The 23646-nt window shown below is 44.9% G+C and overlaps 1 protein-coding gene across 4 annotated transcripts in view; it reads right to left on the bottom strand.

The window, feature by feature from the left end:
* gtdc1 (glycosyltransferase-like domain containing 1) overlaps positions 1 to 23646 on the bottom strand; it is a 43898-nt gene that overhangs the window by 17930 nt on the left and 2322 nt on the right. For 3 of the 4 annotated variants that reach the window (XM_073473078.1, XM_073473079.1, XM_073473080.1), the window contains exons 2-4: positions 12342 to 12532; positions 8690 to 8857; positions 7129 to 7302 (exon numbers count right to left, since the gene is read on the bottom strand). In XM_073473078.1, coding sequence (XP_073329179.1) covers positions 7129 to 7302; positions 8690 to 8857; positions 12342 to 12532 — 533 coding nt within the window. Of the gene's footprint in view, positions 1 to 7128; positions 7303 to 8689; positions 8858 to 12128; positions 12144 to 12341; positions 12533 to 23646 lie in introns of those variants that run through there. The other variant, XM_073473081.1, reaches the window with a different exon arrangement.

Below are 23646 nucleotides of genomic sequence, written 5' to 3'. Positions count from 1 at the left end.
ACAGGTCTCATCTCCACATGGAGACAAACGTCACATCATCAGGACGTCTACAGCGATGATCGTTCACCACTCAGTCATAATATCTGTAACAGCAAACGGTCGCAATATGATTGTTTTTGCAGCCTCGTGATTTAAACACGACTGGTCACTGAACACATCATCAGTGTGGAGCGATGATGATGATGATGATGATGATCTAACCTTCCTCACACTGACACAGTTGGTTTCACCTTCACCTGGAGCTCTTTTAATGATGATAACAGATGATGTTCTGACAGTCAGTCGGTCACTAAGGTCTCCTGGTGAACAGGTGGAGTGGGACCTCCAGCTGAAGAACACAGATGGAGAAACGGCTGAAATCAAAACTGTCCCATTTACCTAAACCCACCCGCGTGTTTCTCTGTGAACTCGTCCTTTAATTCTGCTGTGCACTAACTACCTGATAATCTGCTGGAGTGCTTAAAGCCCGATGACACAAACTGCTGAACCTGCACAGCCTGTTGGATCAGAACCTGATCTGTTTGATTACAGCTTGACGACCTCACACTGAATCAAAGAGTCGGCTGATGAAGCTCCTAATCACACGTTTAATCTGCACAGATGAAAACAGCTGCTCGCCACCTTCTTCCTGTCTGCGAGGAGCTGACGTCACTGATCCTGCACCATCAGGACTACAGGCTGGGGAGGGGGGCTTTAGGTGGAGGGAGGAGGAGGGAGGAGGAGGAGGAGGGAGGAGGAGGAGGAGGAGGAGGAGGGAGGAGGAGGGAGGGGTCCGACTCCACTCTCAGCGCCAGAATCAACCACAAGTGGCTCCATATGTCTGTTTGAAGTGACTGTGATGAAGAGGAACGAATTAAGGATCAAACCAGCGCCGTGATTTGTCCTTAATACCACACACACACACACACACACACACACACACACACACACACACACACACACACACACACACACACACACACACACACTTTGGCTGCTGTTCAGCGGTGACATAATCATGAAATAGAAATGTTTTCAGTCCAGACTTCAGACGAGACGCAGCAAACTTCATGACTCGGGCTTCATCCACGCGTGGACCAACATCAGAACATTTCTCTCTGTGGTTCTGACTCTGGTTCTCGTGCACGAGGTGCTTTATGTCAATAAAATGGAGAATTTATCAAAACTCCAGTTTTACCACATCACGATTGTTTGCCTCTGCACGCTGGTGGTGTTGCTGCTCCTCAGCTGCAGTGTGAAGAAAGAGCAGAACGTCATGGCCCGACGTGACCCTGAAGTCACTGACATCTCATCAGAACTTGAGTTGGACTGAAGGATGAACATTCCTTACAAATATGAAGAAATACCCTCGAGGTGTTTCAAAGATATGGTGTTGGGACACCACGAGGTCACAGTGACCTTCAGTACACGCTCCAGTCCAAGTGGACTTTTGTGCCAAGTTTGAAGAGCTTCCCTCACAGTGTTTTTTAGATGTCACGTTCTGCAGCCGAGGCCGTCGCTGGCGTGGAGGATGACAACATACCACACTGGTGAGTTTACGTCTGGACCTGCGACGTCTCATCACAAGTTTATAACTCAACAGCTTCTGATCATTTTATTTATACAGACAAAGATCACGAGGCATGTCAGATGTTCTCCTCTGGTGAGGTCCCTAGCTCCTCCTTCCTGATGACATCACACAGATTGTGAAAGACGGTGGGCAGCGATTGGCTGGACTGTGGAGTCAAGGCAACAATGTCTGACTTTATAATCTATAATTGGACTTAAAGACCTGATGGTAGATGATCAGCTGGTTATCAATACGTCTGAACTGAAGCGGCTCCACATCAACACCAGCTCCAGTTTCAGGCTCTAACTCTGGTTCACTCGGTACAAAGGTCCAGTGGATTTAACAGGGCCGGCACCAACCACACCTGATCTGAAAAAGTCCCAAGCACAATAAAATCTGGTCCAAAGGGGACCCAAGGAAACAAATCCAAAAATAACTCCTTAATTATGTTTTAAAGTCTGATCTTTATACCCAGAACCACTGCTCCAGAAGACGACCCTACATGGACCCAATTAGACTGATCATGATGTCGACCCAGCTAGATTCAGGTCCAAGATCAGGGTCAGGCCAATGAAGCGTCTAATGAGACCTCTCAGGTTGGCTGAAATGAAACTGAGACCAAACTGGGAGCCAAGAACAGACCCGGTCCAACAGACTCATGATTATAAGACCTGACCCAAAAACAACTCAAGAACACTAGTTGTTTTTTTTTAGTAGTATTTATCGACCCAAAGTCTGCTAAAATATGAGGCCGAGCCCTCGACCCGGACAGGCTCAGATCCCAGATCAGGTCTCAGTCACCAAATGGACTGATGAAGGCTCTAAAGAGACTTCAAAGGTTGTAAAAAAATCTGGTCTGAAAGGGACCCAAGGAAACTGACCCGGTCCAACAGACCCATGATTATAAGATCCAATTTGAAAGGAACTCAAGAAAACAGTAAACTAGTTCCAAAAATAATGTCTTAAATGATCCGTTTACAGACCCAAAAGCTGAGGTCCTTTCCTTGACCCAGGCGGCGTCAGGTCCAAGATCAGGTCTCGTTGTTAGAAACCAGGTGGACCCATCAAGACCTCTACCCACTGGTGAAACAACAGCGCTCTGAACAACCAGAATTCATCCAAAAGGGACTACAAAATCGAACTGAAGATAGTTGGACCCGATCCAAGAGAGCCAAGGTCAACAAAGACCTAGTGTGAAGTAGACCTCAGGACATTTGGACCACAACCAAGACCAAAGGAAACCAACCAATCAATCAATCAAAAAAAAGTCTGTCCCAGAAGTTCGAAGATCAATTAATGGACCTCCTGCAAAAGAACAAGTCCCAGATTAGGTCTCATTTTCTAATTGGATCTAAGAGACCTCTAAGTTTCTGAGAACAATCTGATCCGACAGGTTCCCAACGAAACGGAGACCAAAATGCTCCAACAGGGAGCCAAGAACGGACCTGGTCCAACATAAAACCATGATTTTAAGAAAAGTAAACTAGAACCATAAATGGTTTCTTTGTTCTTTAATGACGAGTTTAAAGCTGAGGTCCATACTTCGACCCGGACAGACTGAGGTCCCAGATCAGGTCTCAGTTACTAGGAGCCATGTGAACCACAAAGACCTCCACCCAATGGTAAAATAACAGTCCTCCCAACAACTAGAACCCATCCAAACAGGACCCACGGACATTCAGACTACACAATAGATAATTGGACCTGATCGGAAAGAGAGCCAAGAACAACCATGACCCAGTGTGAGGTAGACCTCAGGACAATTAGACCCAAACCAAAGGGATCGATCGAAGTGGGATCAATTATTATCCAAATATTCTGGTTGGATTCAGGTCCCAGATCAGGTCTCAGTTAGTAAAAATCAAGTGGACCCAGAAAGACCGGTGCCAAGTTGTAGAAAGGAAAACAAAAAACTGAAAAGTCCTTGAAGACTGACGGACTCTGCTGCCGTCTTTTAAAACAAGTATTTATTTGTTGGGCTGATCAGGATTAATCTGATCTCCTCTACAGCCGAACACCTGACGACCAGCAGAACCCCGACAGCTGCACAAAGACCAACAACAGACCGGTCCGAACAAAGAATAAAAGGTTCTCCAGAATCGGACACCTGCTGATCACGTGGTGTCCACATTGATCTGATTTCCCTCTGACGGTCCTCAGAGAGAAGTCGGGCTCCTGCTGCCGGGCCGTGATGGATGTGATGTCTTTGTGTCCCACCGCAGGTTTCTGCTGGCTCGGGTCAATCACTATTAAATTACAAAAGTCCAGCACTCAAAGCCCGATTGATAGATGATACCGCAAACACACCGACCACAAAGAGGCCAGAGACGAGGCCAGAGAGGCCTCGCAGCATTCAGACGCACCAGACTCCCCAAACAAAAGACCCGAGCTTTGTTCTGGTTTGTTTTCTTCTTTTGTGCCAGCAGAGTTTTTTTCTTCACCTCGATCCGAATGACACAGAACCAATTGATCCGCTGATACACTTGAATCTGAGCCAGGGGAGCTTTTTCTGTCAGAGAGCGAAAACAGAGAGAAACACTGTAAACAAGTTCGTCCGGACACGTTTTCAAGTCGAAGCCCTTCAGAGAGTTAGTGTCTAAAGTCAGCGCTGAAAGGACCCGAAGTGTGGAGAAGTGAAGTGTGGAGAGGTGAAGTGTGGAGAGGTGGAGTGACTGAGCCTGACTTTATATCATCAGGAGGAGATGATGACTGAGCCTGACTTTATATCATCAGGAGGAGATGATGGCTGAGCCTGACTTTATATCATCAGGAGGAGATGATGGCTGAGCCTGACTTTATATCATCAGGAGGAGATGATGACTGAGCCTGACTTTATATCATCAGGAGGAGATGATGGCTGAGCCTGACTTTATATCATCAGGAGGAGATGATGACTGAGCCTGACTTTATATCATCAGGAGGAGATGATGACTGAGCCTGACTTTATATCATCAGGAGGAGATGATGGCTGAGCCTGACTTTATATCATCAGGAGGAGATGATGGCTGAGCCTGACTTTATATCATCAGGAGGAGATGATGGCTGAGCCTGACTTTATATCATCAGGAGGAGATGATGACTGAGCCTGACTTTATATCATCAGGAGGAGATGATGGCTGAGCCTGACTTTATATCATCAGGAGGAGATGATGGCTGAGCCTGACTTTATATCATCAGGAGGAGATGATGACTGAGCCTGACTTTATATCATCAGGAGGAGATGATGGCTGAGCCTGAAGCTGCTGAACCTAAGTGAAGGTCTGGTGTCTTCCTTCACATTGAAGCAGAACTGTGAGCTCAGGTTTGAGAAGACTGACGTCAGCCGGACCAGACGGGTCAGCGCCGAGCTTTAATTCATTATTCGAGGGAATTATCTTCAGCAACAACCCGACAGACTCACAGCTGAAGAATTAGTTGATTAGATTTTTGTGCAACGAATTCGATAATCGTTTAATAGTTGAGGTCATTTCTTCCTCCGTCCGTCCTGTCAGCTCCTGTCCTGTTTTATATCTCAGTAAACTGAACGTCTTTGGGTTCTGGACCGCGGGTCACATTAAACAAGACTTTAAAAGAGGTCACCTTGGACCCAGAAACCACGACCCACATTTCACTGCTTTATTCAAAGACTGGACCGAGTGTTTGTTCTGGTGTTTCCTCAGAGAGCTCATCAAGACCATCAGCACCAGACTACAAGAGGAACCGGTTAATGGGTCAGAACTGTTAGAGAACCATGAATCCTCCTGAACACGTCACGTTAACACCTGCACAGAGAAACCTCCTCCTGCTCCTCCTGCTCCTCCTCCTCCTCCTCCTCCTCTCTCTCTCCCCTCCTCCTCTCTCTCTCCTCCTCCTCTCTCTCTCCTCCTCCTCCTCCTCCTCCTCCTCTCCCCTCCTCCTCCTCCTCCTCTCTCTCTCCCCTCCTCCTCCTCCTCCCCCTCTCTCTCCCCTCCTCCTCCTCCTCCTCTCGCTCTCTCCCCTCCTCCTCCTCCCCCTCTCTCTCCCCTCCTCCTCCTCCTCCTTCTCTCCCCTCCTCCTCCTCCTCCTCCTCTCTCTCTCCCCTCCTCCCGTTTGTTTCTGTGAGCGTTATATATTTCCAGAGAGCTGGACTCCCTCTCAGTGTTTGGTATCAGGCCCGCGGGCCTGTGGAGGGATTGTCGGTCGTGCATATCATCACTTACTTCCACTCTGTGAGTTTGGATCAGACACATTAGCATCTGAAAATGAGCCGAGAAACACTGGAGGCTCACACACACACACACACACACACACACACACACACACACACACACACTCACACACACACTCACACACTCACACACTCACACACTCACACACACACTCACACACTCACACACACTCTCACACACTCTCACACACTCACACACTCACACACACACACACACACACACACACACACTAAAGTAAAAGTAGAAACCGTCAGAATCTGTTTCTTTGAATTTTACATGTTTGTTGACATGCTAACATGCTAACATGCTAACATTAGCATCATGGGAATGTAATATGCTCAATGCTACGTAATTACACGGTAAACGCTGCCCATCAACTGCCTCAGTTAGCATACTGCAGTTAGCTTGTTAGCATTTTTCAGAAGGTAGTTATGCTAAATTCTTCGGTAGCTTTTACATATTAAACATATTAAAGCAGTCTAACAAGCTAATGCTAATATTCTGCAAATGTAACCTATAAACTACCACAGCTAAAATGCTAACATTAGCTTGTTATTTGTGTTATGCTAAACTCTATGGTAGTTTTGGTAAATGTTACATATTTTAACACCAGTATGTTATCGTGCTATAAATTAGCACTGTGGGAGGCTAACATGCTAACGCTCATGGTCGATGCTAAAAGCGTGTGTTGAGGTTTGTTTTTAATTTGTCACAAAAAGTATCCTGAAAATAACTGAACACAAAAACCATTAATCTTATTATTATTATTAGTCCTGAACACCATCATCAGGACTAGAAACACACAAATGCTTTGTTAAAAGAACTGATAAACTCAGAGGAATACGAGTCCGATAGTTTGGGAACCGGTCCCCAACAGCTCAAGTTCTGGCTTCACTTCCCTCGTTACGGTGGAAGCTTTGAAGCATTTGGCTCGGCTTTAATTATTATTAGTTTCAGTTGGACTTTAAACTTAAAACTGAATAACTGAGCATGTTGAACCATCAGACTCACTTCATGTCACACACAAACACCATCAGTGGAACCAGAACCAGAACTCCCTGTTGGACTCTCACAGCTGATCTCAGATCGTCACTTTGATGTGAACAAACAGCTGCTGTTCATTTAAACTGTGACAGGAAACAGATCCACTGAGCTGATCTCAGACCAGACACAAACACAGGGACTCTGGGTCCAATCAATGACTAATAATAATCATGTCATCAGATTTACATTAGAGCCGTAACTAATCAATATATTTCTACCTGCTAAAGCTCACACGGGCTTCAGATGTTAATCACCTTCTGTCCAGAACCAGGTCCTCATTAAAACCCGGCTCCTGTCTGATCCAACACTGATTCAAGTCTTCAGTCTGAGGAGGAGGATCACACTGACCTGCTGACATCAGGGAACTGGACCGGGTAGTACAGGACCACACATTTAGGCCGGATCAGCTGGTCCAGGTCTTTGGGTCTGTGGTCTGGGATCTTCTTCATGAAGGAGGAGATGGAGGACAGGAAGGAGTCCATGTTGAAGGTGGAGTTAAACACCACCACGTCTGACACCAGACTGCAGACACACAGGAGGTTTGAAGTCAGCTCATCATCGAGGCGTCGCTGCACCAGAAAAACAAGCAGTTCTGTTCGCTCAGCGGCTCGTGCTGGTCCGGTCACACCGGTGACGCAGTAACTACTCACAGGACTAGTTAATGACCCACTGGAGCTGCTGAGTTAACGGCTAACAGCAGCTTCTCTTTACTCTTCTGTTTTAATAATTCATTAAATCGTTTCAGTATTTTTTTTTTGACAAAAATGCTCAAATTCATTGTTATCTGCTCTTCTACTATCAGGACTTTTATTTCTAAAAGGTGTAATATGTAACAACTGGCCAACAACTAACCAACTGCTGACCCGGCGTGGACCGGGAGCTCGGAGCACCGGAGAGTGTTGGTGTTGCCAACGATTTGATAATCACTCATAAAAAAGGGGCATGATGGGTAGGGCTAGCTGGTTAGCATGCTAACTTCAATAGATGTCCCTCCAATACAAAACATAGATGTCTTTGATATAAGTTTAGTTATTTCTTCATATTTTGTTGATAATTTTTGTACGTTTTAAACACAAGTTCTTACAGATCGCACCTTTAACAAAAACAACTCTCACCTGTCATAAACATGGTGTTTCTAAATGAGCTCACATCTTTATATCGGCTGACATTAACACTGATCCTGACGTGTACTAAGCTGATAACATCATCCGATATATAATAACTCTCAGAACAGTTCTGGTATCGTCACACTCCTGACAGAAGTCTCTGCTAATGTGGCTAAAAAGTGCAGTTTTGTAAATGCAGTTTTGATTCACGAACACGGAGCTGAAGTGGAGGCTGATGTGAGTTTCATATGAGGCTTTGTGCTGCATCCTAATTGAAATGAGTGAAGTAATCTGGCTCTGATCCAATCAGAGGCCTCTTAATGATCAGTTATTTAATGCTGCTGTAACGACGTTAGCTGAGACGGAGAGACTCGACTTATTGACATGCTGCCCTGCAGATCAACAACAATCAGTTTTCTCTGTACTGTTAGACAGCTGATTAATGACAACTCGACCCACTTCAATTACACACACAGCATCATGTCACAGCAGCTCATTAACCAATCATGTCACAGCAGCTCATTAACCAATCATGTGCAGCCTGACACGCTCATTAAGACAGACTGTTGCAGCTGGACGGAGCCAGTGACAGACAGAAGTAACGGTGCACTCATCTGGATGTTTAATACAAACTGAAGCACGTTTATTGTGAGACTCAGACCTCGACTCACGTTGTGTTCAGGGTTTTAAATAAACTTCGTGTTTCGCCGCCGGCTTCTTTGTTTCACACTGATGAGATGTTTCAGTCGCTCCGGCACAAACATCAGTAACGTCACTTATAAAACACTGCTCACTGTGTTTACCATGACAGGATCTGATTGTATCCATACTGGAAGTCTCTCTCCTGGTCTTTGCGGACCGGATACACCAGCTGGTTCTCGTGAAAGTACAGAACCTTCTTCAGACGGGCCAGATCTGGTCTGAGCGCCACCAGTTCACAGAGGTTCAGGACGGAGCTGCAGAACAGGACTCTGAAGAGAGAAAAACACGAACAGAAATATGTTGATGATGAAAATGAAGTACAGACCGCGTCAGTACAGCAGCCAGAAACCTGGTGTCAGGAACCTGCTGAGAACCACATCTGGACCCAACATGGACGACCAGAGACGGCTGAGAATAACTTCTATCAAACTATTCTTAGAGCCACTGAAGTGAAGCCAACTGACGTGGATCTGAACATGTAGTTTGTCCTGAAGGTGGCGCTGGAGGGTTCGACATTTAGATTTAATATTTCTTATGAGCAAATGTAAATTCTGTTGTACATGAAGGTGACCGGACTCCTCCTCTACAGAACCCACTGAACCAAGTGTCTCCTGAAGTCACGCCAGCCCTTTGACTTTATATCCTCCCAGAGATGAAAGATTAAAACGGTTACACCAACTTGTGACTCGACTTGACCCGACAGTCCGGACAGTCCCGACTTGTGACATGTGACACTACACTTGTATCTTGATCTGGTCCTCGTCAGTCTGACTTGGGATTTATTGGTTTTGACTCGGGCCTCCGGATCTGACTGGGAACTTTTGGTCTTGAACCTGAACATACTGGTCTTGACTTGTGACATGATTTAAACATTATCGGTGTTAAAAACAAGGCTTGGGACTTAACTTGGGACCAGTAACTTACAACTTGACTTGGGCCTTTCGGGTCTCGACTCGGGACGTATTGGTCTTGGCTTAGGACATAGGACTTGACTTGGGACTAGTGATTTACAACTGGACTTCGGTCTTGATTTGGGACGAGGGACTTGCACCCTGAGCTGGGACTTACTGTCTTGACTTGGCATGTACTGGTCGTGACCGGGCCTCAGGACCTGGGACTAGTTGATTGTGACTTCCCAAACAAGACAGAGATAAAAGTTCTGAAACTGAAGAGTTCAGGTGATGATGTGGACCACCAGGTCCAGGTCTTCCCCTGTGGGTGATCCCTCAGTCCCTGGTCCCTCTGACTCTGTACCCTTGAACCCTCTGTACTGAAGAACCGAGTCTTTGAAGCCGTGGACCTCCTTACGTGACCCGGTCCTCCATCCTCCACCTCAAACCTCGACTCCCCCCCAGCTGCTTTGATGTGGTTTCTCCACGAGCCATCGCTGATCGCTGCCGTCCTCTCAGACCTGGATTAGACTCATTTCCTGAACCTGCTCCCGTCTTTTTTCAGGCCCGTGGATAAAAAAGTGGAGCAGGAATCACTCTGACTGAAACCAGATGGGTCTTCTCTATTTTTACTCTTTTCCCTGCCAAGAATAGTCTGACGGACTTCCTGTGGAGTTCAGAGTCAGAGGTTCAGACCTGCAGGAGTTACTGAGTAAATCCATGTGGACTCACACAGGAATCATCTGATTTAAACTCACTGTGTTTCTTCACCGAGTAGTTTTTCTTCGTCTGTTTTCTTACTGAAGCTCTGGACTTCAGTAAGATATCACAGCTCACATGAGCTCAACATTAAGAAACTACTGGAGACAGAAGACTTCACAGGAGACTCCTGAGGGCAGAAACTCATGGATTTACAACCATCTCCTTGTTAGCATGCTAACACGCTAAAATTAGCATGCTGTTTATCATGTAATTCACTATATTTAGGTAACATCTGGCATCTTATATCTTGAATAAAACTTAGCATGTTTTCCCATTTAGCATGCTAGCATTAGCATGGTGTTTAATATCCTACATCTACCACAAGTGTGAAACATTTAACTTATTTCTTTCTCAGCATGCTAACATGTTAACATTAGCATGTTAATGAGCTAATGTTTTGCTTGGTAGCTAACGTGTTGTTTATAAAACACCGAGTCCATTTTTTCTGATGTACGATCTTCAAATAAATCTCTGTGGATGATAATGTTGGTTTGTAGGTCCAAAACTTTGATCCAGACAGAACTGGGTCAGAAATGTGATCCTCTGAACTTTCCATCTAGCGCCATCATCAGGTCCAGTAAGGACATCCCCATCATCCTCAACTGTACCTTTGTGTTTACTTGTAATAATCTAACGTTAGCTACAGGCTAATCTAAGATGGTGAGCATTGTAAACATTTGTTTTGAGATTGTAAGCATGATAGCATGCTGATAGTTAGCACTGAGCTACTGTTGCATAGTCAGACGGCGCTGGAGAAACGTCTGACTGTGGGGGGAAATGCTCAGGCTTGTTTGGATTTCTTTAAACAATCAGAAAGACAAGGTAAGAACTGCTAGCTTGTTCACGTTTGAACCGTTAGCTACCAGGTTAGCGTGGAGATTGATAGCTTGGGAAGTTGTTGTCGTTTCCGGTACTGAAGGGGATTTTGACAACGGTAACACCTGTTGACGTAGTCGTCAACGGCAGCTTAGACCCACAGTCTGCATCCGGTGAGTCAGACTAGCGGTTAGCTAACAGCAGCACTGAGTGTACAGACACATCTGCATGTCGTATCGGAGCAGGAATATGATGAAGTTTCCGTGGTGGAGAAGTTCGCGTCATTGTTCATGTTAACTTTTAGTTTTTATGTTGTGAAATCGAAACTGAAAAAGAAGCTAATACGTCATAAAACATCAGAATCATCTCGTCCTCACAGTGAAGGAGACGATGACAGAGGAGAAACATCTGGACATCATGTGACTCAGCTGGACATCATGTGACTCAGCTGGACAGTTTTAACATCCAATACGAAGAGTCGACCTGTTAACATGTCGAGTCAAAGAGCAGTGAAACATGAGTCATGTTTGTGATGACACACACACACACACACTCTCTCTCTCACACACACACACACACACTCTCTCTCACACACACACACACACACACACACACTCTCTCTCTCTCACACACACACACACTCACACTCTCTCTCTCTCACACACACACACACACACACACACACACACACACACACACACACACACACACACACACACACACACACACACACACACTCTGGATGTGTATTAACAAATATAGATCACAGTTGAAGCTTCGGGGTGATTTTTGGTCTGTTAATGACTCGTATGATCAGATTTGACTCAGCAGCTTCAAAGACACTGAAACCTTCATCTCGCTGCTCCTCCCCCTCCCCCTCTTCATCATCATCATCCTCATCATCATCTTCATCCTCACGAACCTTCAAAGATTAACGACTACGATATAAAGTCGTCCAGTTAAACCAGTGTTTGTTCTCAATAAACGTCTCAATGAATAAATACGTTAATACGAACATTAGATGTGCCCGGCTGAAGTGTTACCTGTATGATGTCACCTGTGTGAGACTCACCTGTGTGACGGACAGGTGGGGACGGTCTGGCTGAAGTGTTACCTGTATGATGTCACCTGTGTGAGACTCACCTGTGTGACGGACAGGTGGGGACGGTCTGGCTGAAGTGTTACCTGTATGATGTCACCTGTGTGAGACTCACCTGTGTGACGGACAGGTGGGGACGGTCTGGCTGAAGTGTTACCTGTATGATGTCACCTGTGTGAGACTCACCTGTGTGACGGACAGGTGGGGATGGTCTGGCTGAAGTGCAGCGCTGCCGTTCTCGCCCTCCAGTGCCACTTCTTGGCGGGCAGCGTGGAGACGGAGCAGCCGTCGACGTTCTCCTTCAGCAGGTCGATCAGCTGTTTGTGAGAGCCGCCGTAGAACGGCTCGACCAGCAGGACGCTGGGAGCCTCCGAGCTCTGACGCAGAGGAGACGGGGTTATTGATCCTATTGATTAGGTGTAAGGAGACGTATCGATCGAGGGTGATGCTTTAACATTTTCTCAGGTTTTTACTGTTTTTGTTCTGATGTGAGCGACATAAATGAACTGTAGTGTCATTGTTTTTATTGTTCCTGTGTATCAATATATAACCTGAGTTTCTGTGGAAGAACTCAGATGACACCAGCAACAACAACTGATTCAACGTCCTCAGGTCTTCATCTCGTGTGACTGTAAACTGAATCTTTATATCTTAAACAGCTGCAGAAGGAAAACAGCATGTAACCGATCAATAATCAAACACAGTGTGTGTGTGTGTGTGTATCCACATCCTGTTGTTGGCATTTGTATGAAAGCAGCAAAGTAAAACTCAGGATGACTAAACGTGAAAACTAGAGAAGAAATTATTACTAATAATTAGAACACATCTTCATATATATGTGTGTGTATATATATATATATATATATATATACACAGTCATGGAAAAAATTATTAGACCACCCTTGTTTTCTTCAATTTCTTGTTCACTTTAATACCTGGTACCACTAAAGGTATAATACAATGAACACGACAAAAAATGCAGCTGATCACATAATACTTTATGTCCTATTTGACATTCTTAAGCTTAATTGTATTCCCAGGGTATATAAGAGGCCATTTCATGTCATAAGCAGCACTGCACATGCAAAGGCTTAGAGTGGTTTCCTGCTTACATTCAAGCCATAGCACAACTCAGAAGTTGTCAGCTCTCACATAATGCCTAAAACAAAAGAATTATGTGAAGCCACAAAGGCAGCCATCTTGGCACTGCTGGAAATTGGCATGAGTGAGAGACAGGTAGCAAAAAAACTAAAGATCTCCAAGACAGCTGTTCATTACAACAAGAAAAAGAGGCCGAACACGGCACTACCAAATTGCTACCTGGCCGCGGCAGGAAACGTCTCTCTACCCCACGAGATGACCGTGCACTCGTCCGTTCCTGTGTCAGGAATCGTCGTCAGACCTCCAGGGACCTTAAAAATGAGTGGGCACTGTCGAGAAATGTGACTTGTTCGGCAAGGACAGTTCGAAACCAACTTGTTGAAGCTGGTCTGAAGTCACACAGAGCACGGAAGAAGCCCTTCATCAACGAAAGGCACAGGAAGGCCCGGTTACTCTTTGCTAGGGATCACAAGGATTGGACTGTTGATGATTGGGCTAAGGTTCTCTTCAGTGATGAATCCAATTTTGAGTTGATGCCCACTCCAGCTAACTTACTGGTTAGGAGGAGGCCTGGAGAAGCCTACAAACCAGACTGTCTTGCCCCTACAGTAAAACATGGGGGTGGATCAGTGATGATCTGGGGTTGTTTCAGTATGAGTGGAACAGGGCAAATGCAATTGTGTGAAGGGCGAATGAACCAGGTCATGTACAGGGCTACTCTTGAAAACAGTCTTCTTCCATCAGCTGGAAAACTCTTTCCTGCCTCGAATGACTGGATTTTCCAACAAGACAATGCCCCTTGCCACACAGAAAGGTCAGTTAAAGCCTGGATGGAGAACCACAACATTCGCACCATGCCTTGGCCTGCTCAATCACCAGATCTGAATCCAGTTGAAAACCTGTGGAAAATCATCAAACTCAAAATGGAGAACCACAAGCCCAAAAACAAAGCTAATTTGTTTGAATTTGTGCGACAGGAATGGGCTGCTGTGACAGCAGAACAATGTCAGAAGCTGGTGGAGAGCATGCCAAGACGCATGGCTTCAGTCATCAAAAACAATGGTTACGCAATCAAGTACTAACTCCTGTGTGTATCATGTGTTTAAAGCAAACAGAAAAGAAAACATGGAATGCTTAAAAGCAGTGTTTTTGGCAGTACAGTGCCATAGCTATTGATGTAAGAACTTAAGTGATTTTGGTTACTATCAAGAAAACCATGGAAAATGGCTAGATATCAGCTCTTAAATTAAACTCTTACGAGCTATTTTTGTTGTTATCATTATATTTGTCCAAACAAATGTACCTTTAGTTGAACCAGGCATTAAAATGAACAAGAAATTGAAGAAAACAAGGGTGGTCTAATAATTTTTTCCATGACTGGAAAAATATATATATATATACATATATATATATATATATATATATATATATATATATATATATATATATATATATATATATATATATATATATATATATATATATATATATATATATATATATATATATATATATATATATATATATACACACACATATATACACATATACACATATACACACACACATGTATGAATATATATGTATTTTTGTATATATAGATATATATATACAAAACCAGAAACAATTGTAATAGTTAAAGTTAAAACTACAAAGTCTGACCTGGTGTTAATGAAGCTGCTGTGACAGCTGACTGACTGTTAAACATGAGCAGTGACACATGAAGACGAGCTGCTCACAGTCACAGTAACAGTAACTGTAACTGTAACTGTAACTGTAACTCACCGGCTGTAATATCAGACTCGTCCTGTAGGTGTGGACGTCTCCAGTACCTGAGCTTCAGAAACCACCTGTGTGAGCCGTGGGGACTCTGACCTTTAGCTGGTCGGCAGTGAACTGTGGTGACTCAGTCAGACTGAGAGCAGCCGCCTGCTCTGGTTATTAGCAGTGACGCTGTTACACCAACACACTGCAGCAGCTCTCAGTAGAGCGCATACCTCCACCGAGGCCCCACAGTCCCTGTTCATTCTGTCCAGCCTGAACTCAAAACACTGTTCTGGGTTGAGCTCCAAACAAACAAACAAACAAACAAACAAACAAACAAACAACAAACAGGAAACTGTGACAGAAAACTTCTACAGATTCTTTCTGACCCGTTTAAGTTCTGATCAGTATTCTGATTACACTCATGTTCTGTCTGGAAAACATCTGAAGAACCATTTTGTTCTGTGAGACCGAAACAAACACGTCTGATTTGCCTTTATTTTGAGTGTGACGCACCAATGTTTATTTCCTGTTGTACTAACGACCTCGTTCACATGACAACGGTTCATACGTCAACAACATGAAAATGATCCGTGCGCATCCATGATGGGAAAGATCCAGTCTGCAGGTCGGACCGGTAGGTGGCGCTGTGACAACACAACAGTGTACAGAAGATCTCTCAAGTTTGTTTCAGGTCTCTGAAACATCGTGGCTGCCAGTGAATGAACAGCCAGAACCCAGCAGGACACAGCAGAACCAGCAGAACACAACAGAACACAGCAGAACACCGCAGAACACAGCAGAACACAGCAGAACACTACAGAACACAGCAGAACACTGCAGAACACTACAGAACACTACAGAACACTGCAGAACACAGCAGAACACTACAGTGTTCTGCTGTGTTCTGTAGTGTTCTGCAGAACACTGCAGAACACTACAGAACACTACAGAACACTGCAGAACACAGCAGAACACTACAGTGTTCTGCTGTGTTCTGTAGTGTTCTGCAGAACACTGCAGAACACTACAGAACACTACAGAACACTGCAGAACACAGCAGAACACTACAGTGTTCTGCTGTGTTCTGCAGTGTTCTGCAGAACACTGCAGAACACTACAGAACACTGCAGAACACTGCAGAACACTGCAGAACACTGCAGAACTTTGAGCTGCAAAGAGCAGTCCATTATTAGTCAGCGGGTCGACAGAACCTTGCTCAGAACCGTCTGATGATGGAACAAACACTCAAGCTTTTTTTTTTACTTTGAATTCTCGTGATTTGTTTTTTTGCTGATCTGCTTTAACTCACAGAAACTGAACCTGTGTTTCTGACAGAGTGAGACATCTGAACACGTCACTCTGGACTCGGCCCGGAGAGCAGGAGATCTCACCGGGTCCAGAGAAACAGGCGGGTCAGCGGAAAGCTCAGCAGCTCCACAGTAGCGTACATGTATATATTATATATATTATATATATTATATATATTATATATTATGTGTGTGCAGGTCTTTGTTCATCTTCGCGCTGGATGTAAACGTGTTGAACAGAATGAATCTGTGACGGCTGTAAACCGACGCAGCGACACGGGAAACTGCTGTTGACACTCAGAAAGTTAACTTTCAGCTACAGACCACAATAAATCATCACATCCGTCTATTTGCAGCACAATGTGTCCTGATCGAGGAGCTGCCGGTCCATTATGATGTGAGGAGCTTTAACAGGAAGTGGACGTCTTACGGTCCCCGAGCTTTCTGTCCTTCCTCTGAATTCCCTCCCAGAGATTTCCAGTCCGCCCTCCATTTAGCTGCCCACAATGGGAGCTAATGTGGCTGCAGCACTCAGCGCTCGCCCACAGACTGCTCATCAGTCAATATCTGCTCCTGCAGCGCTGTCGCACCACCACTCATATCAGGAGAAGGAAATGAGCCCTTTCTTCTGCGTGGAGCCGGCGCAGGGCAGATACCAGCCTGCCGGCTCAGCAGAGGTTAAATGCAAATGTGTCAAAAATCTCAATCTGATTAGAAACGGGAGCACAATGAACACTATTGTGCTCCCGCGGCCCAATCTCCTGCCTGAATGCTGCCAAATAATGTGAATATGAAAATGTGAGCGTGTCAGATGGAAGACGGACGGACGCTGATTAACTCGCTGGTTTCTGACCTTCTGGCTCTGAAAGTGAAGGTTCAGGCCTCGTGTGGACCGGATCAGAACGTCTTCCTCACTGTGGTTCACTTTAACCGCGCCGAGAGGCCGGACGGGTCGACATGTCCAACACAAGACAATAAGTCAGATAAATAAATGTAATTGTCTGTCTGTGTGTTTTTAATGGTGATCTTCTGACTCCTGAACCAGAGGATGAAGGTCTGATGATCTTTGTGCTCTTCACTTGTTTTAGTGAGCAAACAACGGAATTAAATAATAACGACCCACGTGACACAAGTTAACATAAACAGACGAAGAAAACTGGTCCGAAAAAAAGAGACAAGAAAATATTTAAGTTCATGACTGAACGCTTAATGTCAAGAAACTGATGGACATCAAATTTAAATATTTAAGTTGACTCATGAATTATTCAAACGTGGATGAAGAGCGACAGGAAAAGTTTCTTTATAGAAAATAAAGAAAAAAATTAAAAGTGTGAAAATGGAAAAACATTAAAGTTAAACACAGTCGACACTGTGATGAGTTAACTGTCTATTAAAATAAAAGCCAACAAACAAAAGAAAAGAAAAAGATAAAGGGTGAAATATAGAAATATAACTAAAACTGACCAACATGATAAAACATGATTAACTGTAACAATTATGACAGATAAGATTATATGATAAAGACTCGGGGACGATCAAATAAATAACTTAACTGTAATTGTGCGAATAAAAGAAGAACATTAAAGAAACATGAAAGTCGACTTACTGACAAAAAAAGATCAATAAAAATTGACAAGTTGTAAAAAGTAATTAAGTGATTAAAAAGGTTTCAAATGGAAAAATAAAGCTGGAAAATTAGAAAATAGTCAAATGTTATGTAGGAGGAAAGATATTAAAGGAAGGAGGAAGTCAGAGTGCAGCTGGAGGTGTGAGCTGGATGTGAACTGATCAGCCTGACTGGAAGTTCATCAGCGAGCGTTTGATCGATCGAGTAAATAACACATCATTCCACCTGAAAGTCAAAGAGTCCCTGTGAACCCCGGCGGGGGATTCCAGCAGACTCATCTCACCTAGACACCTTTCCTCGCCCACTGCTTCAAACATGGAAGGCTGCCGACACACATGAAACAAAGGGTTAATGTCATCGCTTTCCCCCTGACAGGGAATCCCCCCCGAGCAGCCGGCGAGGGGTTAACAGCAGCTGAAGTCATGAGTCAGCCTGCAGAGCGGCGCTGGAAACTCAGTCTGTCGGTGGAGCCTGGAAATGTTTTTCTGCTTCTTCACGTCTCAGCATCATGTTATGAATCTGCTCTGAATCTGTGGGCGACGCAGGAATTCAATCCTGATGAGCTCATCACCAGCGCCTGACACCACACCAGCGCCTGACACCAGCGCCTGACACCACACCAGCGCCTGACACCAGCGCCTGACACCAGCGCCTGACACCAGCGCCTGACACCAGCGCCTGACACCACACCAGCGCCTGACACCAGCGCCTGACACCAGCGCCTGACACCACACCAGCGCCTGACACCAGCGCCTGACACCACACCAGCGCCTGACACCAGCGCCTGACACCAGCGCCTGACACCAGCGCCTGACACCACACCAGCGCCTGACACCAGCGCCTGACACCAGCGCCTGACACCACACCAGCGCCTGACACCAGCGCCTGACACCACACCAACGCCTGACACCACACCAGCGCCTGACACCACACCAGCGCCTGACACCAGCACCTGACACCACACCAGCGCCTGACACCACACCAACGCCTGACACCACACCAGCGCCTGACACCACACCAGCGCCTGACACCACACCAACGCCTGACACCACACCAGCGCCTGACACCAGCGCCTGACACCACACCAGCGCCTGACACCAGCGCCTGACACCACACCAGCGCCTGACACCACACCAGCGCCTGACACCAGCGCCTGACACCACACCAGCGCCTGACACCACACCAGCGCCTGACACCAGCGCCTGACACCAGCGCCTGACACCAGCGCCTGACACCACACCAGCGCCTGACACCACACCAGCGCCTGACACCAGCGCCTGACACCACACCAGCGCCTGACACCAGCGCCTGACACCACACCAGCGCCTGACACCAGCGCCTGACACCACACCAGCGCCTGACACCACACCAGCGCCTGACACCACACCAGCACCTGACACCAGCGCCTGACACCACACCAGCGCCTGACACCACACCAGTGCCTGACACCACACCAGCGCCTGACACCACACCAGCGCCTGACACCACACCAGCGCCTGACACCACACCAGTGCCTGACACCACACCAGCGCCTGACACCACACCAGCGCCTGACACCACACCAGCGCCTGACACCAGCGCCTGACACCACACCCACATTATCTTACTGTGCTGATGTTTTGCTAAATCGCTAATGTTTCTGATAAACCATCATCTTCTGTATCAGAATATCAAAACCAAAAAACAGTTCTCGTAGTGGCCAAACTGTGTAATTACAACGTCCCATGATGCACTGCGGCCCAAAGAATACTTTTTCCCATCAGCTTATATTGTGAAAGAAGCGTCTGTAAAATGGTGGATACGTTTATTTAAGCGTCACAACCACCGCGACATGACTCGTCTGACTATCATGAGTTCAGCCATTCAGTCCAATAAAATTCAGAGAGTCTACTAGTTAGCCCGGCTAACTCTATTTAAGTTAGCCGGGTGCTAAACAGGAAGTTAGCAGTCTTGGTCGACGGACGTCTCTAGTGCTCACGCTCTCTGGGCTGCACAACATGGAGGATCTGAGTATTTTCAAAACGCCACTGAGGCTCCGCCTCCAGCACGGTGTCCAGGTTCCATATGACGTCCTTGGCGATGCCCCATTAACGTCCACCATTTTGTTTCAGACTGACACATCTCAACAACTATCGGACGGATCGTCATAAAAGTTCCTAAAATTATCACAGCATTTTAATAAGGGTATGTAGCTTTACTCTAACTATGTAACATTTAGCATCTGTTCAGTATGCTAACGTCATCAAGACACTAACCTCGTTATGACCACGTAACATTTGGCAGGCATGCTTTTTAGTTTGCTAATGAGCTTATATTAGCATGTTAGCATGCTGATGGTAAACAATATTTAACATATCTCTTTCTAAGCATGCCAACATGCTAACATGACCTCGTTAATAGTTAATATGCTAATTCTGTGATGTACGATGATCTTCAGTTAGCCGTGCTAGCTGCTTTTCCCTCATAAACACGCTGCACCAGGATGTGAGGATTGTGATATTATTCATGATCAGTCTGAAGGATCATTTCTGCATCAGTTTTAATTTTCACTGAACGACGATGGTAACAGATGAAGGACCATCACGTCGACTGACTCCAGACATCTCATCTCGTCTCACCGCATGATGGACGTGACCCCACTGCTGCTTAAAGTAATATATTACTGTAACACGGCAAAAACAGCAGAAACACATCTTGATCAGTAGATAATCAATGATGAAAATGATCTTTGGTTTCAGCCCTCAATATTTACATACATTAACAAAATATAACACTAAATGTAACTTTACTGTGACGTTAGAGGAAAGCAGCAGGATTCACTCACGTTTGCCTGAAATGTAATAATTGCTGGTTATTTTTATTTTGATGGACAAACCAACTGATCGACCGTCTCTATCGATTATAAATGATGCATTTGTGAACGTTTCATTGAGCTCAGTGCAGCAGAGGAAGATAAATATTGGTCAGAGTGAGCGGCGCTGAGACGATTACACCAGGATCAAATCACATCAGAGCTGAATAATAACGAGTCCTCAAACCTCTGAGTTTCTGTTTCTTCCTCCGTGACTGAAGCTGCTGTTTAACAGGAACATGTAATACAGCAGCTTTGATCTCATATTAGAGGATTAATGTGAGTGAGAAGTGACTTTCTTCTGTTAATTGAAGCAGTCGTAGTTCACAGCTCAGAGACTTAATCATCAATCACACTGTAATTATACAGACGAGGTAATCTGAGGACCGAGACACTGGAGGATGAAGAAGGTCTGAAAACACTTCACAAGGTTACTCTCATCATCCACCATCATGTGATTCACTACATCATGTATATTTACTATTAACTGTTGTCATCATCCATTAACCTGCTGATGTAACATGTTCAGTCAAAGTGACGTCTTCACATCGCTTCTGTTGTTCAACCAACAGAAAACCCCCAAAGACTCCACGCTCACCGTCAGAAAACCCTCACGCCACCAGCTCAACACTCAAAATGCTTTCAACTCATTTTCTTTTGATGAGTTGCAGCTCTGATATTATAAATATTCACTCTGATATATACTGAGTATATACGTGAATTAAAATCTGACTACCGTTTCATCAACATTACTGATCAATATAATTTAGTAGGCTGAACAACAGATACAGATGAGGATGAACATGTGAGTCATCAGGGAGCGATGGGAAAATATCATGTCACGACTACCTCAGACAAAACGACTTAAAGTCACAATATCATCCTGATGATCATCATGTTAAAACTGCTCAGAATCTGAAACTGGCACTACAACATGTTTAAAAAATACATTTTGTGAAAACTAATATTGTGCTGACAGACGGGAGAGGTGCTGGAAACATTTCCACACATCAGACCAGCCGGGCCGACCCGTTCAGGGTTCTGTGACGATACAGAACTGTAGTCGCTCGTGAAGATATTCACCACCATCACGATTCATGATTTCACCGTTTCATGACAACTCCCGAGTGTTTCACTGTGACATCTCATCTCGTCTCCACGTATGAAACTCATCTGTAACTCACACTTCTGAGTCTGACGCCGTCACTGTGTTTGAAATTCAGTTTGTCAGTGATGATCATGAAACAGAGACTGAAGTAAAGATAATGAAAAGTAATCAGAGTACCTGTCTCTGGCCTCATGCTGCTTTCTGTTCCCTGGTCTACTGACAATTGTTAAGGAGTCAATCAGCCATTTTTAACAGGTTTACCTGCATTAAAAAGGCTGCATATACGTGCTAATATTGGTGTAGACATTGTATTTACATATTTGATTAACCTGGATGTAAACAGGACGTCCTGGGTGTTCAGATGTAAATGCTGCACGTCATCCTGTCGCTTTACCTGCAGCTCCATCCTGAAGCTCTGCTGTCGCCTCCAGCTGAAAGCTAAATGTCCTCATGAAGATCAATATCAGGGACAGACTGTGGGCCTATCAGCATCTTTCTGATTATTGTTATCAGTGATAAAATAAACTGACTTGGCTGCGATGCAACATCCTCTCACACAACGCTCCGCCCACAACACTATCTGATCAGTAACACGTCACGATCAATAATCTGTGAACAATAAGACAATGTGAATCTGCAAAGTGACTGAATGTATCAAATAAATGTAGCAGAGGAAGAAGGAAACACTCAAAGAACCTGAACACTGGATTTAAACCTTTTCATTTTACTGCAGATGATCACTTAAATATTGATTAACTCTTTGATTTCTAATAATCAGAATCAGCTGACTCATCATCATCGTTTCATCTCGAGCCAAACATGAAGATCACGAGTCAGACAGACGCTCTGTTCAGCCAAAGATAATAATGATAATAATAATAATAATAATAATGATAATAATAATAATAATAATGATAATGATAATAATAATGATAATAATAATAATAATAATAATAATGATAATGCTAGCAGAGCTAACAGCGCTGCTCTCGTGCTGTGCTGGGTGTATCACACTGTACTGATGTCGGAGCAGCGGTCTGACTCGGGCCTGCTGCTGGTGACTCACTTCAACACGTGTTTCAGTTATTTTATATGAAACATGTCACTTCAGATCGTTTTGTTTCAAAGAGGATCAATAAAACAACTTCTGAGGAACTGTTTTAATATTCTTGTTTCACAACTGATGTGATAAAATCTGGCAGCCCGTCAGAACCGATGGAGAAACGTCCTCTCTGAGCTCACGTCCTCCATCTTAGCGACACAGAGCAGCAGTTTATCTCTTTAGAGGTTAAAGAGTCCGACCACGAACCACAGCGTCCTCGACTCAAACCTCGCCGCAGACCTCCTCTCCTTCACTTCCTGCCTTCTCTCCTGCGTCGCTGTCTAACGCTCAACACTGCAGCCGGAGGCTGGTCCAATACAAGACTCAGAACAGAGCCAGAACAGAGTCAGAACAGAGGCTGGTCCAACACAAGAGCCAGAAACATCAGTTCTGTCTCACTGGATCAGTTCAGGCAGGTCCAGGATCAGTTTTCTGTGATAGTTATTCACATACAGTTGAAGCTCTGATACGTTAAAATTGTTCATCATACAAAACTATTATTGTCGCAGTAAAATACATAAATACATGTTTGACACAGAAACAGTCCTGTCACCTGTCACCTGTCCCCGGTCAGCTGCAGGTGTGGCTCTGTTCATCTCTGTGGTACTGCATGTTATATGCATGTTCG

Source organism: Pagrus major, chromosome 9 (assembly GCF_040436345.1).
Source record: "Pagrus major chromosome 9, Pma_NU_1.0".
Lineage (NCBI taxonomy): Eukaryota > Metazoa > Chordata > Actinopteri > Spariformes > Sparidae > Pagrus > Pagrus major.
The sequence above is the reverse complement of the archived record's forward strand: the minus strand, read 5'-3'. Positions and strand labels throughout refer to the sequence as shown.